The sequence below is a fragment of the Argiope bruennichi genome, chromosome 8 (assembly GCF_947563725.1).
Source record: "Argiope bruennichi chromosome 8, qqArgBrue1.1, whole genome shotgun sequence".
Lineage (NCBI taxonomy): Eukaryota > Metazoa > Arthropoda > Arachnida > Araneae > Araneidae > Argiope > Argiope bruennichi.
In genome coordinates this window covers 105,144,790-105,167,646 of record NC_079158.1, presented here as the reverse complement: position 1 = coordinate 105,167,646, position 22,857 = coordinate 105,144,790, and the positions used below count along the sequence as shown (strand labels likewise).

Below are 22,857 nucleotides of genomic sequence, written 5' to 3'. Positions count from 1 at the left end.
AACTGGCAACATTTAAAATTTTCTCTTTAGCTCCGAGTTTGTTGCACTTCTTGTGATTGCAAGTATGTTTATGATTGATTCTTGTAAATTCTATTATAAAATTTGATAATATTTTTTTATTTACTTCTGACGCATAATTTCAAAAAAACCATATCATTTTATTCATTTATTGAATTTTTGGAGTTCCATAAATTAATTAAATCGCAGTATGTTGTACTACTTTTTTCTTTCCCAGCGTAAATATTTATGCTAAAATTGCGTATTTTTTATTATTATTCGATTTTAACTTATTATTATTTAGTTAATATGATAGGTTCTACACTACTTACTATAAAATCATTAAGCGTTAACTAGGTTAAAGTAAGAGTCATAAGATTAAAGTTTATTTCTTCTTCACTTTGCCTATTGTTTGAGAATTTCCGCAATTTATCTGAATAAAACTAATTAAGATTCATTTTTACGTTGTGAAGCAAAATTATTATATTTAATATAAAATATATTATAATATAAAACAAACATTGATTGTATATAAATGATATATAATTTGAAAAATATGTTTATTTATAATATTTTTTTGAAATTTTAGTATAAGTACTCAATTTTTTGTGCAAAATAATAAATTTTTCATTCAGATAACATATAATTGAATAATTTGTAGCAGTGTATCTTAAAACTATTTCCATTAAAAATATTGTTTGGCATTGTAATAAAAATTGATTTTAATTCTGAAATTTTCGGTGCTCTGTGTCATTGAAAATTTTTAGTTCTCTCATGTGATTGATTTAAAAAAAAAAAATGTGATTGTCTGAGGCTTGATTGTGAGAAAATTATAATAAAAATTTTTAAAGACTAATCAAAACTTTTTAAAGAATTGAAAAAAATTACATTTTTTAATGCATATTTTAAAGCATGGCATATTTCAAAGCATGGCATAATTTCAAAGCCAAATCTGAAAGTTAATAATGTGTTTAAAACTGATAATTGTTCTTGTGAATAGCGAGGTTAAAACTTGCTCACCTTTTTAAGTTTATTATCAACTTTATATAAATTACAGATTGTTCTTTTTGCACTTACTTTAAAATATATAACATAAAAACTATGATCTATCTTTAAAAAATATAAAATTATTTATGTAAGAAATATTTACAGTTTCTACTCTCAATTTAAAAAGGCAAGTGAAAAGCAATCATTGCTTTCTTTAATATGTCTTGATTATTTTATTTAGCCATTTCCTGTAATTGAATATATATTGATCTGTACTTAAAAACTTGCTTTTGTTTGCTTATTATTAACTGCAACTAGCATACTAATTTTCTTGATTTTATTCCTATTAATTAGTACTGCCTTTGGTTATTTTAGAATTAGATTTTTATGTTTGCTTTTAGTATAAGATTTAGAATTAAAAGAATTTAAAGGAAAGGCTATTCTCTCAATTGCAGTCTAATAATTTAGTTTATGCTTGATTTTAGATTTTCTAAGAAATCTAAATTATTCTAAAATCTCATAAGTTTTTAAGTTTGAAGTTTATTCTGAATGAACTTTCCCCTTTTCCAATCTGTTTATTGTTAATTTTCATTGGATATATTTAAAATGAAAAGCTGTGAATATACTGTTTGAACATCTCAGTCCAATAATAGTAATGAATGAGATTAATAATATTTCTTGATATGAAACTTATTAGAGATTAAATTTAACTTCCTTATTCTGGATGTGCATTATCTTGTTTTTATTAATAAAATAGAGAATTGTGTTGTTGTACAAGACAGCTTTTAGACCTAGAATTTTAAAATTTGGTACAGATAAACTTTGAAACATAGTGATATGCTATGACTTACATGAAATTTTAATTAGAATTTTGTTTAATTTTTTAATGATACTAATTTAGTTGCAGTGTAATTAAAAAAAAATTAATGTAAGTTGCTTTCAGCAATATTTTTGTTTAAATAAAACCCAAATCATTTTCATTGTTACTCATAATATTTATCCTATTTCTTCTTCTATTGTTTCTGATCATGACTATTTATTCTGAAGATTTGGGTTATTTTTCAGTATTGAAAAATTTTCTGTTATAAGCTTAGTTTTAATGAAATTTTGGAGATTGATTAAAAAATATTACTAAAAGCATACTTTTAATTAATATTTGATATTTTCAGATTAGGATTAAGTTTAACTAATAATAAACATTTTAAAATTTCATTTAATTTAAAACAATGTTGGTCTTTCCTTTAATGTAACTAAATGAATAAATTACTCTTTTAACTTGATGTTTTGATTTCTTATTGTAGTGTGCTAAAATTTTTTTATTGTATCTTGAAATTTTTATTAAATTATTCTCTGATATATTATGTAAGTCTTGAAATATATTCTGCAGAACATACATAACTTCAAAAATTATTCTTAATTATTATTCTTAAATTATTCGTTTTTATATTTTTAAATTAATCTTCACATCATATTTAAAGTGAACATAAATTATGATTTATTTCAGAAACGTCAATGTTTTAATAACAGAAAATTAGATAAATTTGAGCATTTAGAGAGGAGAGAAAATTAAGGCTTCTAAAGTAATCCAAATTACAAAATTATAAAAATTAGTTTAAAAATACTTTTTTGAAGATCCCATTAACCTGTTAATTGGATGATGAAATATTTCAATGCAAAATGAGTTGACTATAAGTTAATTACCCAGTTAATAAGTTAAGATTATTACATAAAATAAAGAAAATGAAATTTTTTGTAATCAGTAATCCTGGCAAATCAGTTGGCTGCTAATCTCTAATCTAATGAACATTTTGAACAACAATATATTAATGCTTTACAAAACTTTACTGTTGGGCATAGAGCTGTTAAATTTGGCATTGATATTTGGAGAGTGAGAATATGCAATTTGAAATGTGTGTGTGTGTTTTAATTACTAAAAAATCAAAATTTTATATTTTTTTTACCATAGTTTCTAAAATTATAAAAGTACAAAAATGGTTTTTACAACATTTTTTAGGAAGTTATTTTTTTCTATGTTACCAATTTTGTTTAACATTTTTTTATCTCCTTTTTGATTAAATAAATTTTAAGCATATTTTACAACACAATATTTTACTTTTGTAATGAAACTGAAATAATTTTTGTTTTTATTAAGATATTGTCGTTACAAATATTTCGTCTTCGATTCTTCTTCTCCTGTTGTCTGTTTATTTTTCCATTTTGAATAGATTTTTATTTAAGGCAAGCTATTAATAAAATTTTTCAATATTAATTGCACTTACAATTTAGGTTTTACTTTAGAAGTATACACTGATATAATTAATAATAAAACTTTTCAATATTAATTGCACTTACAATTTAGGTTTTACTTTAGAAGTATACACTGATATAATTAATAATAAAACTTTTCAATATTAATTGCACTTACAATTTATTTAGGTTTTACTTAAGAAATATACACTGATATAATTTTTTTTTAATTTATTCATTTTTAAACATTGCTGCTTTTCTATAATAATTGGATGTATAAAAATATATTGCTTTTTTTAAATTTGAACATTACTTTATTGTTTTAAACTGAATTTTTTATTGAATTAGGAAAATTTCCATTCAATACTTCCTTGGTGCATTGTGTAAATAATAAGACATGTTCTACAGTAAACACAAAATTTCAATGCTTGAAGGATTCTATTTTGATATTTTTTTTAAAAAAAAGCATGTTTAATTTCATGTAGAAGATTGTTGATTTAATTGAAGTTTAAACATTTCCATTACAAATTAAAGTCCAAATTATAGGTAATATAGGAAATTAGGGATATGCATAACATTATAAAGAGAACAATGTAAAGATTCTAAAACATGACTAATTGCCTGTCTATCAAAAATTTGAAGTTTAAAACGATCTTATAATCTTACAAAATATTTAGCAAAAACATTTAGTATTTACCAGGTAATCACAATGGAAAATGGCTCTAAGTGTTGATGACCTAAAAGCAGACTGTTTGACATAGGGTACCAATTTTGGTATAAATATACTTTGAAATCTGGGAATGTGAGATTTTAATTAAACTGTATTTAGAAATTATGAGAAGTTTTGGCTTTTCTGTTTAGTAACCTATTTATATATTGGTTGACAGATGATGATTTTGGCTTTGTGGTCCTTATTCAGTCAGTCTTTTTGAATATAATTAAATAGACATATACATAGGCTTAATAATTATCTTATATTTAAATTAAACGTTTTCTGAAATTCATGTCATATGATAATGCAGAATTTATTTGTATTATTTTCAGATTACTATTTATAATTGATAGTTACATCTGAATTATATGTTTTAGTAATAAAAACAGTTTATTGTGCTAAATTGTTTTATAATAAATTTTATATTTTTAAAAGTATGTCTTTAATTAAAGTTATGAAAACTGGTAGTTTATTAAAACATTTATTATTAATATTTATGATTTTTTTTGTATTTTAGACCTAAAATGTTGGAAGTAACAGTAAAAACTCTTGATTCACAGAACCATTCATTTTCTGTTCCGGATGAAGTGAGTACTTGTTAAAATATTAATGAATCTTGGACATTTAATAATTTGAATTAGTAGGAATCTGTCCACATTAATAATATATTATTGATAACAAATTATCAGTCAAATGTAGAAAAGAATTCCTTGGGACATTATCTAGTAGAAAAAGCCTTCCTCCCCCCTTCTCTTGTTGCCTTTTTTGTTGTTATTATTGAAGCATCTAATACATTCTACAGTTTCCATTCATTTAAGTATTAATGGTATTATATTTTGCATTTCTGCTATTGATGTCCATATTCATTTGTTTCTTTGATTTTTTTTTTCAATGTTATTCACTTAGTGCCTTAAAATTTTTTTTTATTTATTTATTTTAAAATTTAGAGCACAGCTTTTTCATATGCTGTCAATTAAAAATGAGAACTTGTTTACCTGTCTCATTCTTTTAATGAAATAGATTTTATATATCTATTTTTCTTTATTAATAAAAATATTTCAAGTAACTAATTTTTTTTATAATTGCTTTTTAGTACTTGATTTTATTTTCCTCTTGAATTCTTTAGAATAAAAGGAATGAAATTATTTTTAGAGTCAAAAGACTTTATTTAATGATTTATATTTGTCAAATCTCAAAAAATAGAAAGAAGGTTGATTTCTAATCTTTAAAAAATTTTTTTACTGTATTTGAAAAGATATTTTATATTAATATTGTTATTATTATTTTATTTATTTATTTTTGTAATACAAAGAAATTGCAATTTTGAAAATAAAATATCTAAATCCTCTTTCTATTTTTAGATCACTGTAAAAGAATTCAAAGATGAAATTGCTCCTGTTTTGGTAAGTAAATGTTTTATGACTCATGAAAGGAGAAAAATTATATTTATTTCTTGATCTAGTATTGCAAAATTAAAATTTTTCATTCTTAGCTATTAATTTAATTAGTTTAATCAAAAAGTTAGATGATACTGAAATTTCTTCCGGGTTTAAATGAATCGTATAAACATTCTGCTGTAGTGAATCTGAAAAGAAATTTAAGCTTAAAAATTAAAGCTATTGTATATCAATTTTACATTTAATATTGAAAAGTCTAAAAAAGTCAATGTCAAGATTATGTACTTTAAGTACAAGGAGATTTAAGAATTAGAAAGCATGCTAAATCTAATTCATTGTTTAAACATTGAGTAAATAGCTAATTTTTTATATATTCATGATTTTTCAAACACATGGCTGATACGTCAGTTTACATTGCATTACAAGAGCAAAGTAAAAAAAATTTTCCCTTCACGATTTTACTAAAATATTCAAATAGGGTTTTTTTCGACAAATGCCAATTTAGGAAAGGGAATCTTAGCTAACTTTAAAAAAAAGAAATGTTCTGGCTATTAGGTATTTTTATCATTTCCCACAAAATGTGGGAAATTAAAATTATGCAATTTTTTAGAGCATGTATTAGAAATAATTAAATAAAAAATTGGCATTTGGACCAGGAAATAAGATAAAATTCTAGAATATATAAATTAATAAAATCTATTTGTTCTCCTAACAATTTGAATTAAAATTTAAAAAAGAAAGAGAAAGTCATTTGTTATTTGAAAATTGTTTTATTGTTTATTTGATTTAAATTAAATTGTTTGATATATTAAGAAACTGTTTACTCTAAGAAAAATTTATAAATTTTACTATTGTGAATGGCATAATAACTTTATATTATTAATGTTTCGAATTGCTTCCTATTTTAGAATATTTCCGCAGACAAGCAAAGATTAATTTTTTGTGGCAAAATTTTAAAAGATGACAAAAAGCTCAGTGAATATGGCAAGTATTCTACTTTAATTTTGTGTGAAAATTTATTGATGATTTAATTATTACTCTTATAATCTTTAAATTCAGTATTAACATTTAGATTATTTTTCCCAAGAAATCAAGTAATACTATTATCTAACAATAAATTTTTTAAGCATTCTTACATTGTTCTAATTAATACTAACTTAACCTAGTTATATGTATAATTTTTTAATTTAATTAATGAAAAGCATTGTAATATTATTATTTATTGAATATAAAGTATGAGTTTTAGCATGCAATATTTAAAATATTATATATTAATTGCATTGCAGGCAAATTGTAAATAATTTATGTGAAAAGTATGAAGCAAAGTTTTTTCTCTTTCAATATTTTTCAAATTTCAAATATTTTATGTAATTAGAACACAAATATTGTGCATAAATTGAAACTTAAATTATGTATAAAGAATATCTAAATAAACCAAAGCTGAATAATATATATATATATATATATATATATATATATATATATATATATATATATATATTGTGACTTCTAAAAGGATTTTTAATCATTGCATCTTTTTAAAAATTGTGTGGATATTTCTTCAAATAATAATTCTTTTAAAGCAAAGTGTATTTAGAATTATTTGTTAATAATGTTCTAAATTTTTAGATGTAAATGGCAAAGTAATACATGTTGTTCAGAGTCTTCCTCCAGCACAAGGAAATAATACATCATCAAATGGTTCTACCAGCACATCAACTACAACAAACCCTCGATCCCATCGAGATGCTGCTGGATTTTTGCTCGGTGCTTTTACTATACCACAAGATGTTGTTGATCCTGCACAGGTGCAGGTAGATTGCTGGTCATTTTATGAATTTATTTGAAAAATTAAAATACTATTTTTATTGTTGTGATCATGTATTAATTATTCTTTAAATCTTTTTGCAGACATAATATGTAAATAAGGTATATTTATATCATGTTGAATCACTGTAACTGTATATTTCCTTTATATAAAAGGACATTTTGCTAATTTATAGGCTACTGATTTGGAATTTAAATAAAAAAAGTTAGGTTTATAGTTTTGTTGCTTTAAACTTATTAGGACTCAATTTGATATTAATGAATGCATCATGAGAAAAGAGTTTTAAATATGGCTTTTAATTTATTTATCCCAGCAACTAACTGATAAGGTCAATTTGCATGATGTAGCCCACATTAGCAATGGTGGATTTTTGTTACACTAAGTAATTGGAAGTGAGTACTATGACTTAAAAGTACTCTGGAATAAGTACATAAAAGTACTATGTTGTATGAATTTGAAAGTGAGGTTTTTTTTAAAAATTTTTTTTATTTAAGAAACTATGAAGGAAAAGAACTTTATTCTCAACAGCAGTTGTTTCTACTGCTGCTGAAGAATATTAATATTTTAAACTAACAGGAAAAGGCAAAGATATAGATCCTCTCATCATATTTATAGCATTGACTTAATTATTTACAAATAGTTTTTTCATAATAGCTGGAAAGGAAATCTTGCTGAAAGTCTATCACTTTTTTAAAACTTATTAATAATTTTAATATGTGAAAATTGTTTTTCATTACCTATTATTTTGTGTAGCTTTTATACAAAATCCTCATTTTAGCAGCAAGAGGAAAAAAAAAAAGGATTAGGGGGAAAAAAATGATTTATCAAAGTGAAATGTTTTATTATTGAAGTTTTCATGAGCAGGGGAGAATTTAGGCAGCTTTTTATAGTAGTTTAGGCAAATTTTTTATAGTAGCAACATTATATGGAATTACAGTAACCCAAATGGCTTAAGATTTTGTCTGGGTATGAACTTGCTCATGAAAACCAATTTCATCTTGGCTTAATTATTTCCAACACTGAAAGGTGTATACCAAGGTTGCTTGAAAAGTCATCTGCAGGTTTAAATATGGTTTAATAACATGATGGATCTGTTGAATTGAGGTTAGTAAACTATCAAGCATATTTTTATGGTAATATAACCTATAAGTGTGCCAAAAGATATACTGCACTAGCAGCTACAGAAAAAATCACTCATCTAGTGCTGCAATTCACACAAATTGCAGAGGAGTTCATGCAGCAATGTTCTACTTGATGTTGATGTAGACATTGCTACAAGGGATATTTATACTAAATGCTCTTACTGAATTTCTGCGTGATTATAGAATCAGGAGAGCAGAGATATCAGAGAAAAAGCAGGAAATTTTATTAATCTAGAAAAATCGGGAAAATCGTGAATGAAAGCATTTTGTGAAAGGCATGCACATTGTTAGTGATTTCATGTTGTCGTTTCTTTACATCCAAAAAATGTTGCCAAAACAGTCTTAGCAATAGCAACCAGGGACAGCTTTCTTTCAAAGTTATCTTAATTTTTTGGAATTTCATTATGATAAGAAGAGTGATAAGCTTATTATTACTGTAACTTTAATGAAACTTTTTAAAAAAATCAGTTTCACTTTTCCAAGAACAAAGTGAGGGTAAATAAATTTTGATTCGACCACATTTCAGAACCTTCCAGACATATTTGTTAAAGATGATAATTTTACTTTCTCATGGTAACAGCAATATTGAGAGAGAAATTTTGATTAATAAGGATTATTCATGGGGGAGGGGTATGAAAGCACAAATATTCATTGCAAGAAGAATTATTTCTGACAAATAGTTGGGTAATTTAAAATATCAAAGCAGTTTTATAAGATTTTAAGTGTAAAAAATTCATTAGGCAAATATGAAGAGTATAAAGAGAAGAAATAAATAGAAGAAAGGAATGAAATGAAAATTTGGTAAGAAGAAAGGGAAACAGAGTATCAGTTCAAAGAATTAAAAGAAAAAAATAATCAAATTCTTGAGGCATCTCAAAATGAGAATTAAATAGTTTAAGAAATTTCAGACTTCAAAATTTTGCATATATATATATATATATATATATATATATATATATATATATATACGTGTGTGTATTTAAAGCTGGACTACTTTAATATTTATATAGCAACATGCAATTTTGGTTTTTATGCCAAGAACACTATTTATTGAACTGTTTTAAAATTTTGCGCAAAGATCATAATAACCTTTACTGTGCAACATAATTTAACTTATTTACTTGATTACATAATTTAACTTCAGTGTTTCTTAAATTCTTAGAGCATTATATTTTGTTAACATTCCAATCTATCTAAGGTTTCCGTCTAAGGAATGTAAATAATAGTATTTTTTAGTTTTATATAGTTATTTTATTTAGTTTTATATTATATTTTGTTTATATTTTAATTAATAGTATTTTTAGAATGTTCATTTCATTTTTAAATAATTAACTTTTTTTTTCATGTTAAATAACTTATAAATGTGTTTTAATAATGCACATTATATGCACACAGCGATACTGAGCTGGCAGAAGGTCAAGGAGTTAATATAATTAGTAGGCTTGTCAGGAAAATGTTGCAAGTTTTGCCAAAGAAAATTTTTTTCTGTAGCCTCTTTGAATAAGGAAGATGGTGAATCTAGATGCTGCTGATATGATGAAAACTGACTTTACTATGAAACAGTGCTTAATTACACTGATAATTACTAATAATTTTTATATTCTCTTAGATTTTATTCTGTTTTTATCACATTTACTCACTTTGTATATGTTTAAAATATAATTGTGATATTTAGAGATAACAAATGTTTAGGCACCAGAATTTCGTATTTGCTCTTTTTTTTTCTTTTCTTCTTCCCAAATACTACAACAAATTTGACAATTTTGTCTATTGCTGGTGTACTATAGCTTTTTTTTACTCATCTCCTGTTTTGAAACTACGTGAAAATTGATTGGGGATAGAGCTTATAGTTTTGAATAATGATTATTTAAAATGAACATCATCCTAGTTGAAATACCCTTTTGAAATGCCACACTAACTCTATATCATCAGTGTACTAACACACACACAAGAATATCATTCTTGCTTATATGTAAAATATGCAAGAATATTATTCTTGTATATAATCTTTATTTAATAAACTTTTAAATGTATTTTAATATAATGGTAATTTTGTTTAAAAATTTCAGAACCGTTATAAAAGTTAATAATCATACTGCTGCTCAAAATATACATTGTTGGTGTTCATTTAATGAAACATTTTATGTATGTATTCTGTTTTAGAATCAGATGTGTTGCTTTTGAAAACTTGAGAGAACATGCCATTTCGCTTTATTCTTTTCCACATAATAATTGGCAGTGTTGAAGATGAACTTGGGATGCTGAGTCCTACTGAAGGGCTTAAAATAATAAGACTTTGATAATAAATATATTCTAATACATGTATTTTCCCAAAATTACTGGATTGATAAGCAATTGTTTTATTTCTGCATAACAGACTGAACATATATATAAATAGATATAAATTATTAAAATCTAAAAAAAATTATGTTTATTTTTATGAATAGATGTTTCAGCATTGCATATATTAATAAATTCTGCAGAATTTATTAATGTTCATTGTTCTGAGAAATTATATTTTTTATTTCTTCTTCAGAATATTGTTCAAGATGTTGTATCTGGAATGGGTGAAATTGGAAGAAATGCTACTGTCATGTCGAGAGCATCAGTAAGAAAACTTTCATTATATATTTAGTTGTAGAATATGCAATAAACATTGCATTAAGATATAAATGTTTATTCAGAAAAAAAAAAAGTTTGTTTGAAGTCAAAGCTTTATTCTTCACAAGCAAAAGATTCAATTTTCAACAGCTATTGTATGCTCTTTATTGAATTCATAATCATGATGCAGTATAACAAAGCAAAACAGGCAGGGGGGAAGGAGAATATGTTCAGAATTTATGTAGCTTCAAAGAGAATTTTTCATAAGTTTAGCTGAAGAGGGTATTTATTTAAGTTGCATTATTCTCACATGATAATGCAGCTTAATGCACTGTCGTGTAAGAATATGCAAAATGTTATTCTGTTAAAGCCATCGGATTATAATAGGTTAACTAAAATCATGCACAGTTCAGAAATTCAAGTTGAAGTAAAATTTTAATTTATTAGATGATAATTAAATAGGGAGAAAAATAATACTTAAGTAAAAGAGGAAAAAGTAAAAATAAAACAAAATAAATAATGAATAAAGTGAAAATCGAGATAAACCAGAATAAAAAAAGGTGGTTTAAACGCATGTAAAAAAAAAGACAAAAAAGGAAAAATAGAAAACACATATAAAACAAATGCACAAAATACTGCAAATCAAGAATTGCTGTAAAAATAAATTGCAAATCAATATTAAAAATGAAAACAGAATGTAATACTTTTTAAAAAGTGCACCAACTTGCTCTTCAGGAGATGAAATCAATTAAATCACAGAAGGAGTTATAGCATTAATATATAAGTATATGTAATATACAATAATAGTATCTATTAATAATGATGAATGTATGTGTGTTGACATTGTCTAAATCATGCTGTTTGACTAAGGGATGCTAAATCTGGTACATATGTATTTTAGAAGGAGAATGTGTATATCTTTGATTGCATTTTTAAAATTTTAATTAATTAAAAGTTAAGTAAAATGTTGGCATTTTTCTGAGATAATTTATCCAAATAACACAAAAATGATTTTTACATCATCTTAACATTTAAAATAGTATCTTTTCAATGGTAACAATTTAATTGTATGGTTTTTTTTGTCCATTTTTAATTATTTTTGAAAATATTTTTAAACTTCAATAATGTTGAATTGCTCTTTTTTTTTTCTTTTTTGTTGTTGTTGTTGCTAATATTTTATCCAACCATTTCATCCTTAATAATCAAAATATAAAGATTCAGCCTTAATTGATTTTTCACTTTCCACATTTATCCTACAGCAATCTTTTAATAAAATTTGTGAAGTTTTATTGTATCAACAATTAAGGTTTAAATTCATCATAAAGTGAAATACTTTAAGAGTATGCCCATTTTTAAGCAGTGCCATTCCTTTCTGTGTTAGAACTAGATGTAAGAAGATGTATGTTAGAAATTAGAAAAAGGCGTAAAAAGAATGAACGAGATGGCATAAGGTTTCTAAAATAGTATAAATAGGAAACCCTTTAGAAAAAGACATAAAGAAATATTTAATTGAATTTTTTAGTAACCATCAATCCTAGCGGCCAACTGATACAAAGGTAGGAAGAATATATATATGATTAACTATACTGCTGTTTGTTTTTTTAATTAAAAGAAAAAGTAGGAAATCATTATGAAAAAGAAAAAAAGCACAATATATTATTTACTTATTTTCTTGCAGGATGATGGATCAGTCGATGTTCACATTAATTTAGGCCGAGTGCCAGTTCAGGTTCCTCTTCAAAGTGAAGCCCAAGTACGAATGAATCGAGTTCGTCACATGCTAAATCGTGCTGAGTATTTGTTGGGATCAATTGAAGTAAGTATGAAAATTGCATTTATATAAGTATAACCTATTTCAAGCAAACCATCTTCTTGCTCAATTTTTTTATACTTTTTTTTATTATTACTATGTTTTTTTAGAATTTGCACTTTAATATTGCTGCTTTTTATAAAGCAGTTTCAGCTTGAACTTTCTTTTAATCACAGTTAGGTTAATATTTTTGTTGAAATTTTTTTTAAAGGAGATGACCAATTCAAATAATGAGAATGTTGCTGATTCTTCATCTCAAACTGAAACTGATGCTGATGAAGTAGAAATAGATCCTCCAAGTTCAAGTACTTCAGATATTCCAAATGGTTCAGATGCACCTAATGGATCAGATGCAAGCAATTCAGATGACTTTACAGAAATAAGAACACGCATCAATTCACAGATTAATTCAGAGGTAATTTCATATTTTTTAATTAAATTTAGTAAAGAAAAAAACCTAACTAGAGGAAAAATGTAAAAAAAAAATCTATAAGACATAAATGAACCTAAATTCATGTTTGAAAGTAAATGTTTTAAAATATTCATGCAACCTAGGAAAGAGATAGAAGAATTTAGATAATAGTTGAAATTCCTTAGTTTTGTAATTTAAATTCTAGCTGAATATTTTCCAAACTAATAATTCTAGGTTTTGTTTTTTCTTAATTTTGACTCTATATTCAGATAGAACAAACACATTTTTGCAGAAGCACAAATTTCATCATTTTCAGAATTGAATTTTATCATTCTTGAGATTGGTTAAATTTTCTTTTATGTGATTATTCTACAATCTGAATTTTATTTAACTACTGTTAATAAGATAACCAGTAAACTTCCTTTTAAAAGTAATATGCAAAATATGATCACAAAAAGATTGCAGAAGTCTGCACCATTTTGAAATAAATGAGTATATTTTTAATAATATAAAAGTATATTGGTAGCAAATATGTTTGTATTAAAATGAAATCAAGTTTCTTTATTAGTTTTTAGGCATTTACTGCTTAATAGTTTTTTAAAGAGGAAATTTGCCAATTTGATATTTGTTGTAAATAGACTTCATTAAAGAAATTTTGTTTGTTCTTAAAACTAAATACTTCTTTGCCGAAGAACTATTTGTTGAATTTCTCGGTTAAATATTTTTAATCTTTTAAATTTTTCAGAGGCAATAAAGAGTTTTAAAACATTCTTAAAATGTTTTTGCTCTTAGTTCCATGTATTGCTGTTTGTGCACCTTTATCATATTACTATATTTATATACAATTTGTTAATTGAGCAGTTTAAAGTTTTCGTGATGTATTTGTCTCTTTTTCTGTTAATAAAATATTTTATTGAATCATTTATTAATATTTAATATTCACTTCATTGGATTTAAAACAATTCCTATGAGTGAATATCAATAAAGTGAATGGAACACAAAACAAAGCAAATTTTTCCATATTGCTTTCTAAATCTTTTTTTCAAGGAAAACCTGAATTTTTTTCTTAAATTTTAAGTATATTTTTTCAACTAAGAATATGACAGCATACATGTAATTATTGCAGCTAAATATGGATGAGACTCCTGGCCTTACATCAGGCCCTGAAAGATTTAGATTTGAAGGTCTTGCACATGCTGCACAAGCAGCCATTTCTGCAGCTTTTGCAACTGCAGCTGCTGCAGCCAGGGCTGCTACTGCTAGTGTAGCCACTCCTGCAACATCAACTGCTAGTAAGTTAAATTTCAGTTTACTCAATTTTTTTATTGTTCATATTTCTAAAACATTTTTTAAGTCTGTACTAATCATCTCCACTATTAATTTTCTGTTTGGTAACAAAACTGTGAAATTAATATTTAACATTATTCATTTATATCTGTAATATGTTTATCATATTAGAATACTTTTTAAAAAAACCACTATTATTTAACTGGAATTGTTTCCTGTGTAAAGATGGAATTTTTTAACTGGTTTTTCATTTACTTCCTTATATGCTTGGGTTCAAATTATTTTTATACTTATGAGTGTTCTGAAATATTCTATATATTTTTCAAATTATTAGTTAAGTTTTGATTCCACAACACTAGTCTTTCTTAATATCGTCTTTCAGTTTATTTAAAAAAATCCACTAATGGTCGTAACATTTATAATAATTAACTAAATGATTAAAAAGTGCAAAATAATTAAAATAAAAGAAAAATTGTTGTTAATAAAACAGCATTTTAAAAATTATTTAAGTAAACTAATTCAAATTTAGATTTTTGAGAATCAAATAATTCATTGTAATTAATTATTATAATTCATTATAATAATTAAATTTGATTTTGAGAACATAAAAGGCATTTTATATATTTCTTAATGTTAATATTTGAGTCGTACTCTTTAGAAATGCTCAAATTAGACATGAGTCATTTAAAATTATTTGTATTCCACTATGTAAAAATTATTAAAAGTATAATTGTACTTGTTAAAGTGAAGGTAAATCTTTAAGACAATATTTCTTATAGGTACCACAGCACCATCAGGTTCTGATTCAATGGATGCTGCACCAGCTGAAAATGTTGCAGATTTCCTTCCAACTGAAATTATGTCAACTGATCCAACTGTTATATCTATGAATTGTCTGCCAACTGATGCTGAAACAGCTGCTCAGGAGCCAGCTCAAGCAGAAAATGAATCTACTTCTAATAGTCATCATCCTCTTTGTCCCCTGTCTTCAACAAGAACACCATCTTCCAATGGACCTGCTTCATCTTCACGCAGAGGACCTCTTATCATGTAAGTTTTCATACTTGCATGGCAGTAACCTAATCTTTTTTTATTTCTTTTAATTTTATATCAATTAATAATCTGATAAAGTTTTAAAAAATAAAATAAGAGATTTTTTTTTTAATATTGCAGTATATTATTAATTGTATTATTTATAATTCTTACTAAAAAAGAGAAGGTGGGAAATTACTTGCATTTTTTTAAAAAATAATTTTGCATTTGCATGTGTGGTATGATTTTTTTTTTCAGAATTTATTCTATGTTCAATTTAATATTTCTGAAATTTAAAGATTTTATTATATTTTAAAATTTAAAAGTTTGGTAAAATGTTAATGTCACCAATATTTCAACAGATGGAATCGGTGTCCCATCAGAAAAGACACTAGAGAGCTCTACAGTTTATGTATAAAATTGCTACTGGACAGCAAAAAGCTATTTGTTTTATATATTCATTTTCTATAAATATAAGAAATTCACAATTGGCCAGAAAAAAAAAATCTTAATTTTCCATGGGATGTGCATATATTGCTTTTTGAAATATATTTTAATTTTTTTTTCTAAGTTGAAAAGTGTTGATCATCAAACATAGAATAATGTAGAGTCATTTTTACCTCATTGTGATTAAATCTTCCAAATTTCCTTTAAGTCTTCGATAATTAAATTTAAACTTGTAATTGGGGTACTGAGTTATCAATAAATTCATTAAATCATCATATTAAACATGCATTTATCCTATGGATCATTTGACACATATCTATGTAAAATAATGTAATATAGTATATATTTCAGCTAAATGTCAAATATTATATTAAATATTTTAGCATAGTAGATTATGCTGTTTAGATCTAGGTTAATTATTTGCTCATGTATGCTCTCAGTTAATGCTTTTTGTGTATATATATTTTTTATTAAAATTTTTGATTTGATTGCCTTACAGACAACCAAGTGTACAGACTTTAGCAACTCTATTGGAGGATATTATGCGATTGAATACCAGAATGCAACCATGTCTTGAAAGGTGTAGAGATTTAATCAGGAGTGATCCTACTTTAAGTGGAAGAGTAAGATATTTTTATTAAAATTTAATATGCTGTGTAAAGTTTAAATGTTTTTGTATTTTATAAAATTATATTTCTAGGTTAAGCTGTTATTATGTTATTAGATTTTGAGATATATTTTGTAATCAAAAAGAGTATAAACAGATTTGTTCACTTGCATCAAATATTTTCCACCAAACTTTATGCAAAATAGTTTTGTTTTATTTATTTTGGCAAAATTGTTATATTGAATTAAATCAATAATTTTTGTATTTCAAATGCTTGACTATGATCTAAATTGTAAGGTAACCATGAAATTATCTATGTAGAGTTATTATTTGCTTTAGAAATATGGAAATGCTTCATTCTCTTTTTTTTTAGAATGAAGTATTTCCATTTTATTCCAGGAGCTTTTTTCTAAAATTTATGAATGTTTCTAATAAAATATGAATTATTTACATTTTTTTAGATATAAGTTAAATATTTATATATTAAATATAAATTTTTAAACTGCATTATATTACTTAAAAATCATTCCTTATCATAGTTCTTTAATATAAAATGGAGTAAAATTATTTTCTAGACTTCTGTGACATGCTTTAGTGGTGTGGATGGATTTTTAATATCTTTTCTTCTTAGTAATGATAAATATGTTAATTAAAAATTTAAAAGCATTGATTCTTTATCATCTGATTATTCACAAAATTCACTGATAACAATTTTTTTACATGAGAATATTTAATATTTTTGCATAAAATTATTATTTCGGTACATATATTATTTAAAAAGAATTACTATTTGTCAAAATAAATTTTTAACTGTGATACATTTTAATTGACAAGCTTGGAGAATGCTTCCTATTTCGAATCGCATGAAAACATTTGTCATGTTGAAAGAATGCATTCTACATTGAATCACATGAAAACATTTGTCATGTTGAAATGTGAACATCTTCAATACCTCAATCAGCATTAATTAAACAATTGGATAATGTTATGCTTATTAACACTAGGGTATGCTGCACATTATTACCAATACAAAAAATCTATTTAATCTTAGGAAATCTACATTTTGAATATTAGACTATAAAATGAGAACAGAAAATTATGCTGAAAAAAGAAAAATATTTACTTTATCATCACTTTTTATTTCAGCCATTAGTGGATGCTCATCGTCTATTTAGTCGTGTATCTCAACTTATGCATTTTCTAAGCCATGCATATCACAGTCTGAGTGATCTACACATTAACTTCAGTCAACCTCCTCCTCGTAATCCACTTGTGCGAATCATATCATCTTCACCCAGCCCAATACTTCAGGGACTTCCCATGCAAGTATGTAATACCCATTAATTATGACCTTTTATTGCATTATGAAAATCATTACTTGATAATCTTTTAATATATATTACTTTTGCTTTATATAACCATTTAATTAAAGTATGGAATGATTGGTTTAATTTCAGGCTCAGATTAGTATTACTACTTCTAGCGGCACTTTGCCTAATTCAAGTCAGAGCACTACAACTACTGCAACTGCAAATAATGCTAATACTAATAACGATGCTGCTCGAACTGCTACTGAAGTATGTGGTACACTTTTCTCTGTTACATATAACAAAAAAAAAAAAAAAAGTTTTTGCATGTTGGGTTAGAGAAATTGTAGAAGCTATTTTAAAGTTAACATTTTATTTATTGGAGTTTAAAGCTTTGCTTCTAGAATTATATCAAGAAATTTATTTTATTTTAAAATATCCATTCTTTATAAGTTGGATATTTAAAAGTAACCATTTACATTTTGACTAGGAAAGTCAACTTACTCTACATCTTAAATGTTTGTTTCTGTGATGGTAAAAATTACTTGAATTTTTTTCCTTTCTGATTTATTTAATGTATCAGTACTTGGTGTTTGTGGTTGTATTCATGTAAAATGTCAGTAGTTTTAATTGATGTTTGGTGCTATTCATGGGGCATATGCAATTATATTTGTAGTTTTTTGTTTTTAATAAATTTAAATTCTTTAATAAATCATTGCATTGCCAATTTTGAGATTATTTTTAAATAAAAAAAAGCTACAACTAATAAGTACAAAGCTAAGATAAATTTTAAATACAAAGGAACTTGGCTAATGAAAATTTTTTTTTTTTTTTTTTAATCAACAGCTATTTAAATTATTTCTATGGTTCCTTGAATTTTCAATGAAGATAAAATTAAAATATCATTTATAAATCAAACTATTTGGGTTGAAATAAAACTTATAAAGATATTACCTTATTTATTTATTTTTGAATTTTTTTTGCCTAATTTAAAATGGCTATACTTTGTGTTCTTGGTGATCATAAGTAGATAATTTTTTAAGGATCTTTATTCATTTGAGATTTTTTTTTGAAATATAAAATTTATTTTAAAAAGCACTGAAATATTTCTCTATTATTTAAAGAAAACCTTGAACATATTCAATGTAAATTATAATGCTTATTATGAATTTTATTTAAAGTGATGTATTAGGCTTCTTTGTTAAATCAACTTATGTACTAAAAGTTATTTTTAAAATCATTGTATATTAAAAATAACTCTTTACTGTAATTTTTAGTTTAAAATTTATCATTTTTCTTTTTCTGTATGTATTTTTAGATCAGTTTTTCTTATTATCTAGATCAATTTAATATTTGCTGTGGTCCCACAGCTTCAAATTTTTCAATTTTTATTCTATTTGCTTAGTTTTATTCTTTTATTTAAACTAAGCAAAAGTAAAAGCAGTAAAAGTGAAAATTCAACAGTATTAATCCAGTCATTAGTCATGTAATTATTTAGACAAAAATCAAGTTTTATTATGGTTTTGATTTTTAGATAAACACTGAATAATATTTTGATTTAGCCAGTTCAGATTTTTTTGTTGAATTTATTTGAAAAATCATAGATTAAATCAATATCATGATATATATTAGTTAATAAAATTAATTAATAAGAAGAAAGAAAAAATTAAAATCTTCTATTTCAAATTTCAAGTTATCATGTCAGAACATTTTTTTTTAAAGTCACGTGGTATCAATCTGATTGAAATGTATCAATTGATTGAGTTAGTTTATAGCAGATTAAAAAGTGTGTAGATTATGAAATGAAACCAGGTCTGTAAATCCTACAGCTTAATTAATGATTGGTAAAAACATGCAATTGAATATTTTAATGGATGACTGTAGCATTTAAAAAGATTATTTCAGATAATGTATCAAATTGAATTAGAAATATTATCAAGTAAAAACTATACAGTATCATTAAAAAGGCAATTTTTTTGAGTTTTAAGATAGTGCAAAGACTATTTGTTGGAAGATAATTGTTTTGGAAGATATGGGGATCAATTTCTGTTGAGGAGTCATAACAATTATAACTAGGCTTAAGAATCATGTACGGCCACTGAAGTTGAAATATTTGAAGCGATTTTTCACCAAATAAAATCATAATAATTTTTTATTGCGACTTCTAAAAGCCTTTTGTTATCATTTCTGGTATCTATTAAGGATGGCAATCTTTAAGCAAGTTCTTGAAGATTGGCAGAATTTTGACGTGCTGTCCAGATGGGAAAATCAGGTACATGGCAGACATTTACTCCAAGTGGTAACATTTTGTTGGTGATGAATCATCAAATGTGATAACCTTCTTTATCATTTTCTAATAACCTAAAAATTGATGCCTCAAAATGGTAAATTGCCATTTTTCTGCCTTCCATTTTATGGCTTCAAACACTTAAATTACAACAACATCATGTTCTCACATGATAATAATTTTCCATTATGTATCATTTATTTTTTTTGTTAATAAAAGCTGAGTAAATAATGCTTATTTAAATATGTGGTGTACTTAAAAATTTGTTTATTTTTCAGGTTTCTTCTTGTAATAATTTCATTTTTAATTATTTAATGTTTTGTCCTTTTTAATCTAGGACATTCATTAAAAATCACTATAGTAAAATAACCACAAAAAGGTCTCACTAATATTTTATTTAAAATTAATATTAGTGATATATATATATGTACATTTGAAATTAAGCAAAATGTTTTTCTAGACTCGGCCAGTCCCTGCACCAAGAATTAATCAAAGTCCTCTTGTTACATCTGTCACAAGTTCTACTACTAGTAGAAGTCCTCTTTCTACTCAAAGAGGTCAAAATCCTCTTGTCTTCATGGAAGTAGTATCCCCTTCTACAACTATTGATAGTATTTCTTCGTGTTTAGTACCTCCTTCAAGTTCATCTACTCCTGCTTCTGAAACTACTCAGACTCCACCTTCTGTAGCAACTTCAACTTCTACAAGAGGTATTATTTATTGTTTCTTATATTGTCATGTTTAGTTCCAATCAAATATATATCAGAATATAATGAAAAGAAATTTTAATCAATAAAATTTATAGTAAACAAAATCTCAAAGTCTAAACAAGATTTGGAATACTACTAAATGAAGATTGTTTATGTTTTGGTATTTGGAAAGGCAAGGGAATGTATTTTGTTAGATTTATAGTGAGTGAATAGATGGAAAAGATAATATCAGTTATTATTTAATAGGTAGATGTACCATTATTTTTATTATTGTAACTAGCTGTTCTTGGTAACCAGCTGGTTCACTTAGAATCTTGGTAATATTTAACTTATCTCTTTTGCCTAATTTGTTTGTGGCTGTCTCCTCAAAAGTTTTCAAACATCAATTTATGATAGATGTAAAGTCATGCGATTTTAATAACCTTAATGTCTGTTCTGTTTATTGCACACATATAAACTTTCCTAATGGAGTTGAATCCCATGGTTTCATAATGCACAATACTCTTAACCTTTGCAGTACTAATATTTCATTCATATTTCTTTTGCAAACTGTGCAAATAATTAACAGAATCTTTCTTCTTTAACATCTAATTATGAAAGAAAATCATATTATTAAATATTTTATGAAACAATGAAAACAATTTTAATTTCACTGGAACAACAAAAACTATTATTGAAAATTATACAAAAGATTATTTTTTTAAAAATATTGTCAATATTTAGGAAAAAACTGCATGGCAGTTAAATTGATACCACAAGCAGATACTCTTTTAAAATTTAAAACAGTTTGAAATTTAATTTTGTAGAGTAATATTTTTGAAATATTTTGGAGAAATGCAAATTTTATATTGACTTTTTTTGTACAGTATGTTTGTTCCAAATTCAGGTGAAAAAGGGTCTGATATTTAAAGTGTTAATACACATATGCTCTATCTACATACACACAGTTTCTTTTTTTATTAGTAGCAAACAATTGTTGAAACTGAGATTCAGTTATAATACTATTTTAGTTCCCTGCCTTGCAAGTATCATTGATTGAGTTCTACCAATACAGAAAATTATTATTGCAGCTTTCATTACATTTTTTTTTATATTTTCCCTTGCCTTTATTTAATATCTCCCTCACTTTCTTTAAATATTTATTATTTCCTTCCTCACTTTCTTTAAATATTTATTATTTCTTGTCATGTGTATCTCTTTTGAATGGTATATTTAACTCCTTTTGCAGAATATATCACCTTAATATAATGAATGTCAATAAGATACATTTTATTTAGATTTTAATTTTAACTACAAAAATTTGAAAAATATAAAAAATATAATTATAAAAATTAGTTGGATTAAAGATAGAGGAAACATATATATATATATATATATATATATATATATATATATTTAAATTTAGGAATAACTTCCTATAAGAAATTCTTCCTAGAACATACTTAGTGAATAAGAAGTCAGACAAAACTTTTGTAGGGTGGTTCATTATAACAAAGATTTATTGTGTAAAAATGCTTAAAATGCAATGTCTGTTAAGCAAGATGTAAATATTAGACAAAATACATAAAATAAATTGTTACCTTACAGCAGCATGTTTTTGAATAATTGTTATATGTAATGTTGTAATGCTGTATAATGGGTTAATAATTGCTCAAAATTGCAGTTACTAACATTTAAGACTTGCGTAATGAGGTACTTTTTGTGCATTTCTGGGTGATTTTCTTTTAAGACTTCATCACTTGAATATTCGTTGATGCAATATATATATCTCTCACCTTTGAATTTTACCAAAATTGACCTCATTGGTTTAGCCAACATATTTTTTTATGAATACTGTTTTGAGTTTTTATTATGCAAACTGCTGTGTAGAAATATTTGTCAACAATGCTATTAGTAAACAATTTATGTTTGCTTTCATAACCATTTCTTGTATTTTATTCAAAAGGTCACATATTTCAGTATGAAAAAATATATTTATATGTCTTAATGTTCTTTAAAAGATTACCTATGATTTCTGAATCACATTATCTAATAAAAATGTGTTAGT

The 22,857-nt window shown here is 24.9% G+C and overlaps 1 protein-coding gene across 1 annotated transcript in view; it reads left to right on the top strand.

Moving 5' to 3' along the window:
- Window positions 1-187: 187 nt before the first annotated feature.
- The window catches only part of LOC129980861 (large proline-rich protein BAG6-like), a 46,040-nt gene continuing 23,370 nt past the window's right edge, over window positions 188-22,857 (top strand). The window contains exons 1-14 of the mRNA XM_056091300.1: window positions 188-206; window positions 4,461-4,530; window positions 5,305-5,346; window positions 6,249-6,324; window positions 6,970-7,154; window positions 10,847-10,918; window positions 12,590-12,727; window positions 12,933-13,136; window positions 14,260-14,425; window positions 15,200-15,470; window positions 16,399-16,522; window positions 17,653-17,832; window positions 17,964-18,083; window positions 20,561-20,810. Coding sequence (XP_055947275.1) covers window positions 4,468-4,530; window positions 5,305-5,346; window positions 6,249-6,324; window positions 6,970-7,154; window positions 10,847-10,918; window positions 12,590-12,727; window positions 12,933-13,136; window positions 14,260-14,425; window positions 15,200-15,470; window positions 16,399-16,522; window positions 17,653-17,832; window positions 17,964-18,083; window positions 20,561-20,810 — 1,891 coding nt within the window. The 5' untranslated portion in view covers window positions 188-206; window positions 4,461-4,467. The remainder of the gene's footprint in view (window positions 207-4,460; window positions 4,531-5,304; window positions 5,347-6,248; window positions 6,325-6,969; window positions 7,155-10,846; window positions 10,919-12,589; window positions 12,728-12,932; window positions 13,137-14,259; window positions 14,426-15,199; window positions 15,471-16,398; window positions 16,523-17,652; window positions 17,833-17,963; window positions 18,084-20,560; window positions 20,811-22,857) is intronic.